At 38.7% G+C, this 16,465-nt stretch overlaps 1 protein-coding gene across 3 annotated transcripts in view; it reads left to right on the top strand.

The window, feature by feature from the left end:
* Positions 1-10,693, top strand: part of LOC135522705 (rho guanine nucleotide exchange factor 4-like) — a 92,628-nt gene extending 81,935 nt beyond the window's left edge. For all 3 annotated transcript variants that reach the window (XM_064949223.1, XM_064949222.1, XM_064949224.1), the window contains one exon: positions 9,982-10,693. In XM_064949223.1, coding sequence (XP_064805295.1) covers positions 9,982-10,139 — 158 coding nt within the window. In that variant the 3' untranslated portion in view covers positions 10,140-10,693. The remainder of the gene's footprint in view (positions 1-9,981) is intronic.
* The last annotated feature ends 5,772 nt before the right edge of the window (positions 10,694-16,465 follow it).

The raw sequence follows: 16,465 nt of genomic DNA, 5'->3' as shown, positions 1-16,465 counted from the left end.
ATGTATAACCCTAGTCTCCCTATAGATATGTATAACCCCTAGTCTCTCTATAGATATGTATAACTCCTAGTCTCTCTATAGATATGTATAACTCCTAGTCTATCTATTGATATGTATAACCCCTAGTCTCTCTATGGATATGTATAACCCCTAGTCTCTCTATAGATATGTATAACCCCTAGTCTCTCTATGGATATGTATAACCCCTAGTCTCTCTATAGATATGTATAACCCTAGTCTCTCTATAGATATGTATAACCCCTAGTCTCTCTATGGATATGTATAACCCCTAGTCTCCCTATGGATATGTATAACCCCTAGACTCTCTATAGATATGTATAACCCCTAGTCTCTCTATGGATATGTATAACCCCTAGTCTCTCTATGGATATATATAACCCCTAGTCTCTCTATAGATATGTATAACCCCTAGTCACTCTATAGATATGTATAACCCCTAGTCTCTCTATGGATATGTATAACCCCTAGTCTCTCTATGGATATGTATAACCCCTAGTCTCCCTATGGATATGTATAACCCCTAGTCTCTCTATGGATATGTATAACCCCTAGTCTCCCTATGGATATATATAACCCCTAGTCTCTCTATAGATATGTATAACCCCTAGTCTCTCTATGGATATATATAACCCCTAGTCTCTCTATAGATATGTATAACCCCTAGTCTCTCTATGGATATGTATAACCCCTAGTCTCTCTATGGATATGTATAACCCCTAGTCTCCCTATGGATATGTATAACCCCTAGTCTCTCTATGGATATGTATAACCCCTAGTCTCCCTATGGATATATATAACCCCTAGTCTCTCTATAGATATGTATAACCCCTAGTCTCTCTATGGATATATATAACCCCTAGTCTCTCTATAGATATGTATAACCCCTAGTCACTCTATAGATATGTATAACCCCTAGTCTCTCTATGGATATGTATAACCCTAGTCTCTCTATGGATATATATAACCCTAGTCTCTCTATAGATATGTATAACCCCTAGTCACTCTATAGATATATATAACCCTAGTCTCTCTATGGATATGTATAACCCCTAGTCTCTCTATGGATATATATAACCCCTAGTCTCTCTATAGATATGTATAACCCCTAGTCACTCTATGGATATGTATAACCCTAGTCTCTCAATGGATATATATAACCCCTAGTCTCTCTATAGATATGTATAACCCCTAGTCTCTCTATGGATATATATAACCCCTAGTCTCTCTATAGATATGTATAACCCCTAGTCTCTCTATAGATATGTATAACCCTAGTCTCTCTATAGATATGTATAACCCCTAGTCTCTCTCTATGGATATATATAACCCCTAGTATCCCTATGGATATATATAACCCCTAGTCTCTCTATAGATATGTATAACCCCTAGTCTCTCTATAGATATGTATAACCCCTAGTCTCTCTATAGATATGTATAACCCCTAGTCTCTCTCTATGGATATATATAACCCCTAGTCTCTCTATAGATATGTATAACCCCTAGTCTCTCTATGGATATATATAACCCCTAGTCTCTCTATAGATATGTATAACCCCTAGTCACTCTATAGATATATATAACCCCTAGTCTCTCTATGGATATGTATAACCCCTAGTCTCTCTATGGATATATATAACCCCTAGTCTCTCTATAGATATGTATAACCCCTAGTCACTCTATGGATATGTATAACCCCTAGTCTCTCAATGGATATATATAACCCCTAGTCTCTCTATAGATATGTATAACCCCTAGTCTCTCTATGGATATATATAACCCCTAGTCTCTCTATAGATATGTATAACCCCTAGTCTCTCTATAGATATGTATAACCCCTAGTCTCTCTATAGATATGTATAACCCCTAGTCTCTCTCTATGGATATATATAACCCCTAGTATCCCTATGGATATATATAACCCCTAGTCTCTCTATAGATATGTATAACCCCTAGTCTCTCTATAGATATGTATAACCCCTAGTCTCTCTATAGATATGTATAACCCCTAGTCTCTCTCTATGGATATATATAACCCCTAGTCTCCCTATGGATATATATAACCCCTAGTCTCTCTATGGATATGTATAACCCTAGTCTCTCTATGGATATGTATAACCCCTAGTCTCTCTATGGATATATATAACCCCTAGTCTCCCTATGGATATATATAACCCCTAGTCTCTCTATGGATATGTATAACCCCTAGTCTCTCTATGGATATGTATAACCCCTAGTCTCTCTATGGATATATATAACCCCTAGTCTCTCTATAGATATGTATAACCCCTAGTCTCTCTATAGATATATATAACCCCTAGTCTCTCTATAGATATGTATAACCCCTAGTCTCTCTATAGATATGTATAACCCCTAGTCTCTCTATGGATATGTATAACCCCTAGTCTCTCTATAGATATGTATAACCCCTAGTCACTCTATAGATATGTATAACCCCTAGTCTCTCTATGGATATGTATAACCCCTAGTCTCTCTATGGATATGTATAACCCCTAGTCTCTCTATAGATATGTATAACCCCTAGTCTCTCTATAGATATGTATAACCCCTAGTCTCTCTATGGATATGTATAACCCCTAGTCTCTCTATAGATATGTATAACCCCTAGTCACTCTATAGATATGTATAACTCCTAGTCTCTCTATAGATATGTATAACTCCTAGTCTCTCTATGGATATGTATAACTCCTAGTCTCTCTATGGATATGTATAACCCCTAGTCTCTCTATAGATATGTATAACCCCTAGTCTCTCTATAGATATGTATAACCCCTAGTCTCTCTATAGATATGTATAACCCCTAGTCTCCCTATAGATATGTATAACCCCTAGTCTCTCTATAGATATGTATAACTCCTAGTCTCTCTATAGATATGTATAACTCCTAGTCTCTCTATGGATATGTATAACCCCTAGTCTCTCTATGGATATGTATAACCCCTAGTCTCTCTATAGATATGTATAACCCCTAGTCTCTCTATGGATATGTATAACCCTAGTCTCTCTATAGATATGTATAACCCCTAGTCTCTCTATAGATATGTATAACCCCTAGTCTCTCTATGGATATGTATAACTCCTAGTCTCTCTATAGATATGTATAACCCCTAGTCTCTCTATGGATATGTATAACCCCTAGTCTCTCTATAGATATGTATAACCCCTAGTCACTCTATAGATATGTATAACCCCTAGTCTCTCTATGGATATGTATTACCCCTAGTCTCTCTATAGATATGTATAACCCCTAGTCTCTCTATAGATATGTATAACCCCTAGTCTCTCTATGGATATATATAACCCATAGTCTCCCTATGGATATATATAACCCCTAGTCTCTCTATGGATATGTATAACTCCTAGTCTCTCTATAGATATGTATAACCCCTAGTCTCTCTATGGATATATATAACCCCTAGTCTCCCTATGGATATATATAACCCCTAGTCTCTCTATGGATATGTATAACCCCTAGTCTCTCTATGGATATATATAACCCCTAGTCTCTCTATAGATATGTATAACCCCTTGTCACCCTATGGATATATATAACCCCTAGTCTCTCTATAGATATGTATAACCCCTAGTCTCTCTATGGATATGTATAACCCCTAGTCACTCTATAGATATGTATAACCCCTAGTCTCTCTATAGATATGCATAACCCCTAGTCTCCCTTTATATGTATAACCCCTAGTCTCTCTATAGATATGTATAACCCCTAGTCTCTCTATAGATATGTATAACCCCTAGTCTCTCTATGGATATGTATAACCCCTAGTCTCTCTATGGATATATATAACCCCTAGTCTCTCTATAGATATGTATAACCCCTAGTCTCTCTATGGATATGTATAACCCCTAGTCTCTCTATGGATATATATAACCCCTAGTCTCCCTATGGATATATATAACCCCTAGTCTCTCTATGGATATGTATAACCCCTAGTCTCTCTATGGATATGTATAACCCCTAGTCTCTGTATGGATATATATAACCCCTAGTCTCTCTATAGATATGTATAACCCCTAGTCTCCCTATGGATATGTATAACCCCTAGTCTCTCTATAGATATATATAACCCCTAGTCTCTCTATAGATATGTATAACCCCTAGTCTCTCTATAGATATGTATAACCCCTAGTCTCTCTATGGATATGTATAACCCCTAGTCTCTCTATAGATATGTATAACCCCTAGTCACTCTATAGATATGTATAACCCCTAGTCTCTCTATGGATATGTATAACCCCTAGTCTCTCTATGGATATGTATAACCCCTAGTCTCTCTATAGATATGTATAACCCCTAGTCTCTCTATAGATATGTATAACCCCTAGTCTCTCTATGGATATGTATAACCCCTAGTCTCTCTATAGATATGTATAACCCCTAGTCACTCTATAGATATGTATAACTCCTAGTCTCTCTATAGATATGTATAACTCCTAGTCTCTCTATGGATATGTAAAACTCCTAGTCTCTCTATGGATATGTATAACCCCTAGTCTCTCTATAGATATGTATAACCCCTAGTCTCTCTATAGATATGTATAACCCCTAGTCTCTCTATAGATATGTATAACCCCTAGTCTCCCTATAGATATGTATAACCCTAGTCTCTCTATAGATATGTATAACTCCTAGTCTCTCTATAGATATGTATAACTCCTAGTCTCTCTATGGATATGTATAACCCCTAGTCTCTCTATGGATATGTATAACCCCTAGTCTCTCTATAGATATGTATAACCCCTAGTCTCTCTATGGATATGTATAACCCCTAGTCTCTCTATAGATATGTATAACCCCTAGTCTCTCTATAGATATGTATAACCCCTAGTCTCTCTATGGATATGTATAACCCCTAGTCTCCCTATGGATATGTATAACCCCTAGTCTCTCTATAGATATGTATAACCCCTAGTCTCTCTATGGATATGTATAACCCCTAGTCTCTCTATGGATATATATAACCCCTAGTCTCTCTATAGATATGTATAACCCCTAGTCACTCTATAGATATGTATAACCCTAGTCTCTCTATGGATATGTATAACCCCTAGTCTCTCTATGGATATGTATAACCCCTAGTCTCCCTATGGATATGTATAACCCCTAGTCTCTCTATGGATATGTATAACCCCTAGTCTCCCTATGGATATATATAACCCCTAGTCTCTCTATAGATATGTATAACCCCTAGTCTCTCTATGGATATATATAACCCCTAGTCTCTCTATAGATATGTATAACCCCTAGTCTCTCTATGGATATGTATAACCCCTAGTCTCTCTATGGATATGTATAACCCCTAGTCTCCCTATGGATATGTATAACCCCTAGTCTCTCTATGGATATGTATAACCCCTAGTCTCCCTATGGATATATATAACCCCTAGTCTCTCTATAGATATGTATAACCCCTAGTCTCTCTATGGATATATATAACCCCTAGTCTCTCTATAGATATGTATAACCCCTAGTCACTCTATAGATATGTATAACCCCTAGTCTCTCTATGGATATGTATAACCCCTAGTCTCTCTATGGATATATATAACCCCTAGTCTCTCTATAGATATGTATAACCCCTAGTCACTCTATAGATATATATAACCCCTAGTCTCTCTATGGATATGTATAACCCCTAGTCTCTCTATGGATATATATAACCCCTAGTCTCTCTATAGATATGTATAACCCCTAGTCACTCTATGGATATGTATAACCCCTAGTCTCTCAATGGATATATATAACCCCTAGTCTCTCTATAGATATGTATAACCCCTAGTCTCTCTATGGATATATATAACCCCTAGTCTCTCTATAGATATGTATAACCCCTAGTCTCTCTATAGATATGTATAACCCCTAGTCTCTCTATAGATATGTATAACCCCTAGTCTCTCTCTATGGATATATATAACCCCTAGTATCCCTATGGATATATATAACCCCTAGTCTCTCTATAGATATGTATAACCCCTAGTCTCTCTATAGATATGTATAACCCCTAGTCTCTCTATAGATATGTATAACCCCTAGTCTCTCTCTATGGATATATATAACCCCTAGTCTCTCTATAGATATGTATAACCCCTAGTCTCTCTATGGATATATATAACCCCTAGTCTCTCTATAGATATGTATAACCCCTAGTCACTCTATAGATATATATAACCCCTAGTCTCTCTATGGATATGTATAACCCCTAGTCTCTCTATGGATATATATAACCCCTAGTCTCTCTATAGATATGTATAACCCCTAGTCACTCTATGGATATGTATAACCCCTAGTCTCTCAATGGATATATATAACCCCTAGTCTCTCTATAGATATGTATAACCCCTAGTCTCTCTATGGATATATATAACCCCTAGTCTCTCTATAGATATGTATAACCCCTAGTCTCTCTATAGATATGTATAACCCCTAGTCTCTCTATAGATATGTATAACCCCTAGTCTCTCTCTATGGATATATATAACCCCTAGTATCCCTATGGATATATATAACCCCTAGTCTCTCTATAGATATGTATAACCCCTAGTCTCTCTATAGATATGTATAACCCCTAGTCTCTCTATAGATATGTATAACCCCTAGTCTCTCTCTATGGATATATATAACCCCTAGTCTCCCTATGGATATATATAACCCCTAGTCTCTCTATGGATATGTATAACCCCTAGTCTCTCTATGGATATGTATAACCCCTAGTCTCTCTATGGATATATATAACCCCTAGTCTCCCTATGGATATATATAACCCCTAGTCTCTCTATGGATATGTATAACCCCTAGTCTCTCTATGGATATGTATAACCCCTAGTCTCTCTATGGATATATATAACCCCTAGTCTCTCTATAGATATGTATAACCCCTAGTCTCTCTATAGATATATATAACCCCTAGTCTCTCTATAGATATGTATAACCCCTAGTCTCTCTATAGATATGTATAACCCTAGTCTCTCTATGGATATGTATAACCCCTAGTCTCTCTATAGATATGTATAACCCCTAGTCACTCTATAGATATGTATAACCCCTAGTCTCTCTATGGATATGTATAACCCCTAGTCTCTCTATGGATATGTATAACCCCTAGTCTCTCTATAGATATGTATAACCCCTAGTCTCTCTATAGATATGTATAACCCCTAGTCTCTCTATGGATATGTATAACCCCTAGTCTCTCTATAGATATGTATAACCCCTAGTCACTCTATAGATATGTATAACTCCTAGTCTCTCTATAGATATGTATAACTCCTAGTCTCTCTATGGATATGTATAACTCCTAGTCTCTCTATGGATATGTATAACCCCTAGTCTCTCTATAGATATGTATAACCCCTAGTCTCTCTATAGATATGTATAACCCCTAGTCTCTCTATAGATATGTATAACCCCTAGTCTCCCTATAGATATGTATAACCCCTAGTCTCTCTATAGATATGTATAACTCCTAGTCTCTCTATAGATATGTATAACTCCTAGTCTCTCTATGGATATGTATAACCCCTAGTCTCTCTATGGATATGTATAACCCCTAGTCTCTCTATAGATATGTATAACCCCTAGTCTCTCTATGGATATGTATAACCCCTAGTCTCTCTATAGATATGTATAACCCCTAGTCTCTCTATAGATATGTATAACCCCTAGTCTCTCTATGGATATGTATAACTCCTAGTCTCTCTATAGATATGTATAACCCCTAGTCTCTCTATGGATATGTATAACCCCTAGTCTCTCTATAGATATGTATAACCCCTAGTCACTCTATAGATATGTATAACCCCTAGTCTCTCTATGGATATGTATTACCCCTAGTCTCTCTATAGATATGTATAACCCCTAGTCTCTCTATAGATATGTATAACCCTAGTCTCTCTATGGATATATATAACCCATAGTCTCCCTATGGATATATATAACCCCTAGTCTCTCTATGGATATGTATAACTCCTAGTCTCTCTATAGATATGTATAACCCTAGTCTCTCTATGGATATATATAACCCCTAGTCTCCCTATGGATATATATAACCCCTAGTCTCTCTATGGATATGTATAACCCCTAGTCTCTCTATGGATATATATAACCCCTAGTCTCTCTATAGATATGTATAACCCCTTGTCACCCTATGGATATATATAACCCCTAGTCTCTCTATAGATATGTATAACCCCTAGTCTCTCTATGGATATGTATAACCCCTAGTCACTCTATAGATATGTATAACCCCTAGTCTCTCTATAGATATGCATAACCCCTAGTCTCCCTTTATATGTATAACCCCTAGTCTCTCTATAGATATGTATAACTCCTAGTCTCTCTATAGATATGTATAACCCCTAGTCTCTCTATGGATATATATAACCCCTAGTCTCCCTATGGATATGTATAACCCCTAGTCTCTCTATAGATATGTATAACCCCTAGTCTCTCTATGGATATGTATAACCCCTAGTCTCTCTATAGATATGTATAACCCCTAGTCTCCCTATAGATATGTATAACCCCTAGTCTCTCTATGGATATGTATAACCCCTAGTCTCTCTATAGATATGTATTACCCATAGTCTCTCTATGGATATGTATAACCCCTAGTCTCTCTATGGATATGTATAACTCCTTGTCTCTCTATAGATATATATAACCCCTAGTCTCTCTATGGATATGTATAACCCCTAGTCTCTCTCTATGGATATATATAACCCCTAGTCTCTCTATGGATATGTATAACCCCTAGTCTCTCTCTATGGATATATATAACCCCTAGTCTCTCTATAGATATGTATAACCCCTAGTCTCTCTATGGATATATATAACCCCTAGTCTCTCTATAGATATGTATAACCCCTAGTCTCTCTCTATGGATATGTATAACCCCTAGTCTCTCTATGGATATGTATAACCCCTAGTCTCTCTATAGATATGTATAACCCCTAGTCTCTCTATGGATATGTATAACCCCTAGTCTCTCTATAGATATATATATAACCCTAGTCTCTCTATGGATATGTATAACCCCTAGTCTCTCTCTATGGATATATATAACCCCTAGTCTCTCTATAGATATGTATAACCCCTTGTCACCCTATGGATATATATAACCCCTAGTCTCTCTATAGATATGTATAACCCCTAGTCTCTCTATGGATATGTATAACCCCTAGTCTCTCTATGGATATGTATAACCCCTAGTCTCTCTATGGATATGTATAACCCCTAGTCTCTCTATAGATATGTATAACCCCTAGTCTCTCTATGGATATATATAACCCCTAGTCTCTCTATAGATATGTATAACCCCTAGTCTCTCTATGGATATGTATAACCCCTAGTCTCTCTATGGATATGTATAACCCCTAGTCTCTCTATAGATATGTATAACCCCTTGTCACCCTATGGATATATATAACCCCTAGTCTCTCTATAGATATATATAACCCCTAGTCTCTCTATGGATATGTATAACCCCTAGTCTCTCTATGGATATGTATAACCCCTAGTCTCTCTATAGATATGTATAACCCCTAGTCTCTCTATGGATATATATAACCCCTAGTCTCTCTATAGATATGTATAACCCCTAGTCTCTCTATGGATATGTATAACCCCTAGTCTCTCTATGGATATGTATAACCCCTAGTCTCTCTATAGATATATATAACCCCTAGTCTCTCTATGGATATGTATAACCCCTAGTCTCTCTATAGATATGTATAACCCCTAGTCTCTCTATGGATATGTATAACCCCTAGTCTCTCTATAGATGTGTATAACCCCTAGTCTCTCTATAGATATGTATAACCCCTCGTCTCTCTCGTCACAGCCATAACATTACCACGTAAAACATTTAGTAGCAGATTTGATTCTGGATGCCATGATTACTAACCCCGCTCTGTTCTCCTCTCCCCCAGCGGTGACCCGGCCCTACTATGACTTCCTGCTGCGTCAGAAGCACCCGTCTCTGCCCAGCACCGTACCCCAGCAGCAGGTCTTCATGCTGGCTGAGCCCAAACGCAAGGCAACCACCTTCTGGCAAAACATCGGCAGACTGACGCCTTTCAAGAAGTGAAACGTCGGAGAGGAGGATTCGAGGAGGAAGGCTAACGCCTGAACTGACTTTTTTATCCCCAATCCTTTTTTTTCCTTCTCTCGTTTTGTTCTTTGTTATACATAATGTTATCCTAATTCATATACTGATTATTGTGAAAGATCAACATGATGATGATAATGATGATATTTTTTCTTTGAGAAAGCACTTTATAGGTTGGTTACAATCAGACTTGGGAATGGTTCTCCCGGACATCGTGTATACGTTGGGAGAATGTTACTAGGACTATTTTACCTGCTACTGCTACTACAACTTCAACCAAGCACCGATTGGTACTAATATTACTACTGCTGTGTGATCATGTGACTGCCAATGAGGCTCCTCTTTTTGGAAAGACGTTGACTGACGCAACTAAATGATTATTTCCCCCCAGTGTTTTTGTTTTGTTTCGACAAATGCCAACTGTTCACAGTGCCAGATCAATTTTGCTTTTGTATTTAAGTTTGTGCTGTGTCTGCTATTGAAAAAAAGGTGAAAAGGGGGGATAAAGTTTATTGTACTTCTCTTTGTGCAAAGATGTTTTCCTGGTTTATTTTGAGCATTTCATAACAGTCGATACTTAAGGGTTTGGGTGTGGTGGGGTCTTAATGTTTGTGTAATCAAACAGTCTGAGAAAAACAAATGGTGCCCAGATTCGATTCTCAATTCTTCACAAATCTCCCGTTTGAGTTGCAGCAGCCCACAAACACACACAGTCACCTGACCTTTGTCATTAGCCTTACACTGTGCATATGAGTAATTAACCCCTTTATGGATGTGCCATCTGAAGTGTGTCCTGGATGCTTTGAAATAGTGTGAAGAGTATGTTTTACCTTTTATCAACCCTTGCAATTGCATTCATTTAGCAACATTTTCAAATTCAAGATGTATTCTCCTACTGTGGCAAAATGAGGCTCGATTTAAAAAAAAATATTTAACCGTCATTTAAATAGGCACAGTTAAGAAAACATTATATTTACAATGATGGCCTACACCGGCCAAACCCGGACGGCGCTTGGCCTATTGTGCGCTACCCCATGGGACTCCCAATCACGGCCGGTTGTGATACAGCCTCTAGCGCTGAGATGCAGTGTCTTAGACCGCGGCGCCAGTCGGGAGCTTGATTGAAATGGTACAACTGCACTTTCGTCCCCCTGGTAAGTGCAATGCCACAATACCACATGATTTCATATAATCAGGACATTTAACAGACTTTAAATATTGAATATTGAAAGTATAATGTTAGATTTTTCTAGCCTGGTCCCACATCTGTTGTGCTTTAGGCAACATTGCTGTCATGACAATTCCACAAGGTCTTTGCAAGAGCACAGAAACAGACTGGTATCCAGGCTACTTCTTTTCCATACAAGTTTAACAGGGTGGATCATCTTCTGAAAGTTCTACCTATTTCCTCCATGTCCCCAGAGGCTTCAACAGGACGTTTTCTGTTTGTCTGCGACACCTTTCAGAAGTCTTCATTTGTCGATGAATATTCATGAGTTTCTGGCAAGACAAAGTTGACTGTTGTGACAAAAATGTATTTTTGTGTTCCTGCTGATGAAGAGACTACAGGGAGCTTGAAGAGTCCCAGGAAGTAGGTTAGCTGGGCGAGATGACAGCGAAACAACACCTACTACTGATGCTTTTCATCTCGCTTCGCTGTCCAAAAGAACTACAAATTCACATTTGAGAAGGGTAACCTATTTTTTAGACGATCTGAGGCACTGAATTGTCAGTGCGGTGCAGACAATGTGGGTTTCTGTCTACTAAAATCGTAAAGATGCTAAAGACTGGAGTCATAAACCTTGCCTTGTATGCCACCTTCTTAACATGATGGCTGAGGCTTTTTTTATGATTCTGATTTGTCCTTTCCATTTCCAAAAAGACAAACTGATCATATCAGCGGCTCAATACATATAACACACATTTATAATCAATCAATTGACCATGGCTGCTGTATATTGACTGTGATCAGGTTCAAGAGGCCTACAATATGATGGGGTTGACAGAAAGAAGCCTGAATCCAGCTTTCAGTTGGAGATGTTTTCCTCTTCAAAAGAAAGTAGCTCGGTAATGGATTGCTCTCCCCTGGGATCCACTGTGATGTCTGGAGAACCGGGAGACACAGAGGGATGTGTGTGTGTGTGTGTGTATGATTTCTAAAACAAAGTGTGTGTCTTGTCGCCTCGAGGTAGAGATATGGAACATGGCCTCTCAGAATTCAGTATGCAGCTGTCACGAGGGTTATGCAGCACTATAACTCACCTGTCACGAGGGTTATGCAGCACTATAACTCACCTGTCACGAGGGTTATGCAGCACTATAACTCACCTGTCACGAGGGTTATGCAGCACTATAACTCACCTGTCACGAGGGTTATGCAGCACTATAACTCACCTGTCCTGAGGGTTATGCAGCACTATAACTCACCTATCACGAGGGTTATGCAGCACTATAACTCACCTGTCACGAGGGTTATGCAGCACTATAACTCACCTGTCACAAGGGTTATGCAGCACTATAACTCACCTGTCACGAGGGTTATGCAGCACTATAACTCACCTGTCACGAGGGTTATGCAGCACTATAACTCACCTGTCACGAGGGTTATGCAGCACTATAACTCACCTGTCACGAGGGTTATGCAGCACTATAACTCACCTGTCACGAGGGTTATGCAGCACTAGAACTCACCTGTCACGAGGATTATGCAGCACTATAACTCACCTGTCACGAGGGTTATGCAGCACTATAACTCATCTGTCACGAGGGTTATGCAGCACTATAACTCACCTGTCACGAGGGTTATGCAGCACTATAACTCACCTGTCACGAGGGTTATGCAGCACTATAACTCACCTGTCACGAGGGTTATGCAGCACTATAACTCACCTGTCACGAGGGTTATGCAGCACTATAACTCACCTGTCACGAGGGTTATGCAGCACTATAACTCACCTGTCACGAAGGTTATGCAGCACTATAACTCACCTGTCACGAGGGTTATGCAGCACTATAACTCACCTGTCACGAGGGTTATGGATCCCTATAACTCACCTGTCACGAGGTTTATGCAGCACTATAACTCACCTGTCACGAGGGTTATGCAGCACTATAACTCACCTGTCACGAGGGATATGGATCCCTATAACTCACATGTGACCAGGGTTTTGATAGGGTTTCTTTTGGATCCACACAAGCATTCTCAAACAGGCAGAGACCATATGGATCTTGACGCTGGACATTCAGGTATCTATGGCCTAGCGTGGTAGAATAACCTTGGTTTAAAAGCAGCATTCGTCTAACATTTTCCCAAATGGTTTATTTTGACATTTGAGAAGGTTTGGTCAATTGGAATTACATTTGTTACGTCATGATGTTTTGACTAAATTGAAGACTGCATGCATAGACCTAAACAGATGTTTTGTAGCTAATGTTGTGTTTTGCCTTTAAAATGCAGTCAGTGTTTTTACAACCTCTGCAGAACATGGCAGTTTCTCTGCTTTGATATGTCAATATCAATCAAAAAGTCGTTCAAATGTCAAAGGCGATTTTGCCCACGACTGAACTGCATGCCAAACACTCCTAAAAAAACATTTTCAAAAAGTCTGTCGGTCTGGAGTTGACTGACTCTTACTAGAGCTATATACTGTATACTCCCCCTGCCTCTCCACAATTTGTACACTCATTTTCGATCTATTGAGACATCATACAATCAATACTTTTTCACTGTCACTAATTAGCAAATGATTACCGCCCCCTCCCCCCAATCATTAGTTAATTGTAGTGACAGAGTAATTACACCTGAACTGATGCTATTGTTGTTGTTTTTTTTTACCTGTATTTAACTAGGCATTGTTATTTAACTAGGATCATTGATGACCTGGTTCTGAATAGACATCTTTAAACTCATATGTCCCTCTGGTGAGAAGGAAGAGGAGATACAGTAGACTACTTCAGTCTTTCAGTGGTATAAAAACAACCCCAAACATTTCTCTGAATGGTGAATTCCTTGAAATGGTGACTGAGCATTTTTTTATTTGACCTTTAGTTTGACCTTGAAGTGGGCTGGTCCAAAGAGAATGAAATGTCCTCTGCAAGAGAACTGTTCTGCCAACGAGTCATTGTTAACTTATATACTGATGTACACATTTCTATTTTCTTGGGTTGGGTGAGTTCTTACTTTCAGTCTCGTTATTTTCAGAAACACATTAAAACACTGAGAGTTCCAATGTTTCAACTTAAATATGCGTGCTTGTAAAAAAAAGGTTTAACTATAGTTTGTTTTAATTACGAAATGAAAAAGGAGGTGTTTGTATGGTTGTTTACATATGCACTCAATTATGGGAAAAATAAAACGATTCAATATGTGTCACTGACTGAATCATGTCCATTTCCGGATCTAATATATATATATATATATATATATATAATTATATTTTCAGGACTCTCCAGAGATGTTCGATCGGGTTCAAGTACAGGCTCTGGCTGGGCCACTCAAGGACATTCAGAGACTTGTCCCGAAGCCACACCTGCATTGTCCCGGTCATTATCTTGTTGGAAGGTGAACCTTCACCCCAGTGAAGTCTCTGGAGCAGGTTTTCATCAAGGATCTCTCTGTCCTTCGCTCTATTAATCTTTGCCTTGATCCTGACTAGTCTCCTAGTCCCTGCGCTGAATAACATCCCCCAGCATGATGCTACCGCCACCATACCTCATCGTAGGGATGTGCCAGGTTTTTTCTAGACATGACGCTTGGCATTTAGGCCAAAACATTCGATCTTGGTTTCATTAGACCAGAGAATCTTGTTTCTTAGGTGCCTTTTGGCAAACTCCAAAAGGGCTGTGATGTGCCTTTTACTGAGGAGTGGTTTCCGTCTGGACACTACCATAGAGGCCTGATTGGTGGAGTGCTGCAGAGATGGTTGTCCTTCTGGAAGGTTCTCCCATCTCCACAGAGGAACTCTAGAGCTCTGTCAGAATGACCATCAGGTTCTTGGTCACCTCCCCCAGTTTGGCTGGGCAGAAAGGTCTATAAAGAGTCTTGGTGGTTCTAAACGTCTTCCATTTTAGAATGATGGAGGCCACTGTGTCTCTTGGGAACCTTCAATGCTGCAGACATTTTTGGTATCCTTCCCCAGATCTGTGCCTCGACACAATCCTGTCTCGAAGCTCTACGGACAATTCCTTCGACCTCATGGCTTGGTTTTTGCTCTGACATGCACTGTCAACTGTGGGACCTTATATAGACAGGTGTGTGCCTTTATAAATCATGTCCAATCAATTGAATTTACCACAGGTTGACTCCAATCAAGTTGTAGAAACATCTCAAGGATGATCAATGGAAACAGGATGCATCTGTGCTCAATTTTGAGTATCATAGCAAAGGTCTTGAATACTTATGTAAATAAGGTATTTAATTTATTTATTTTTATAAATTTGCAAACATTTCTAAAAACTCATTTTGGCTTTGTCATTATGGAGTATTGTGTGTAGATCGCTGAGGAAATGTTTTTATTTAATCAATTTTAGAATTGAAGGCTGTAAGGCTGTAACGTAAGCTGTAACGTAACAAAATGTGGAAAAAGTCAATATACAGTACCAGTCAAAAGTTGATACACGTACTCATTCAAGGGTTTTTCTTTATTTTTACAATATTTTACATTGTTATTTCATAGTTCTGATGTCTTCACTATTATTCTACAATGTAGAAAATGGTAAAAATAAAGAAAAACCCTTGAATGATAGGTGTGTCCAAATTGACTCGTACTATATATATATATATATATATATATATATATATATATATATATATATACACACATTACATTACACACACACACTACATGACCAAAAGTATGTGGACAACTGCTCGTCAAACATCTAATTTCAACATCATGAGTATTAATATGGAGTTGGTCCCTCATTTGCTGCTATAACAGCCTCCACTCTTCTGGGAAGGCTTTTTCCACTAGATGTTGGAACATTGCTGCGGGAACTTGTTTCCATTCAGCCACAAGAGCATTAGTGAGGTCGGGTACTGATGTTGGGCGATTAGGCCTGGCTCACAGTTGGTGTTCCAATTCATCCTAAAGGTGTTCGATGGGGTTGACATGTGGCGGATTTAAGCAGAGGTGACATGGGCAGCATCTTGCCGGGGGTGGCATGGGGCGCCCGCACCCAAAAAAATATTCTGAATGTTGACATTTGCGCAATTGGTTTTCTATCGCTCATTTGCATGTCACGTCAATGATATAAATTTCACCATGTGGGACTGTGGGTCAATTAACCTTGTCAGAGTGGGCGCC

Source organism: Oncorhynchus masou, chromosome 30 (genome assembly GCF_036934945.1).
Source record: "Oncorhynchus masou masou isolate Uvic2021 chromosome 30, UVic_Omas_1.1, whole genome shotgun sequence".
Taxonomy (NCBI): domain Eukaryota; kingdom Metazoa; phylum Chordata; class Actinopteri; order Salmoniformes; family Salmonidae; genus Oncorhynchus; species Oncorhynchus masou.
Note: the sequence above shows the minus strand (reverse complement) of the source record. Positions and strands in the feature narration are given on the sequence as shown.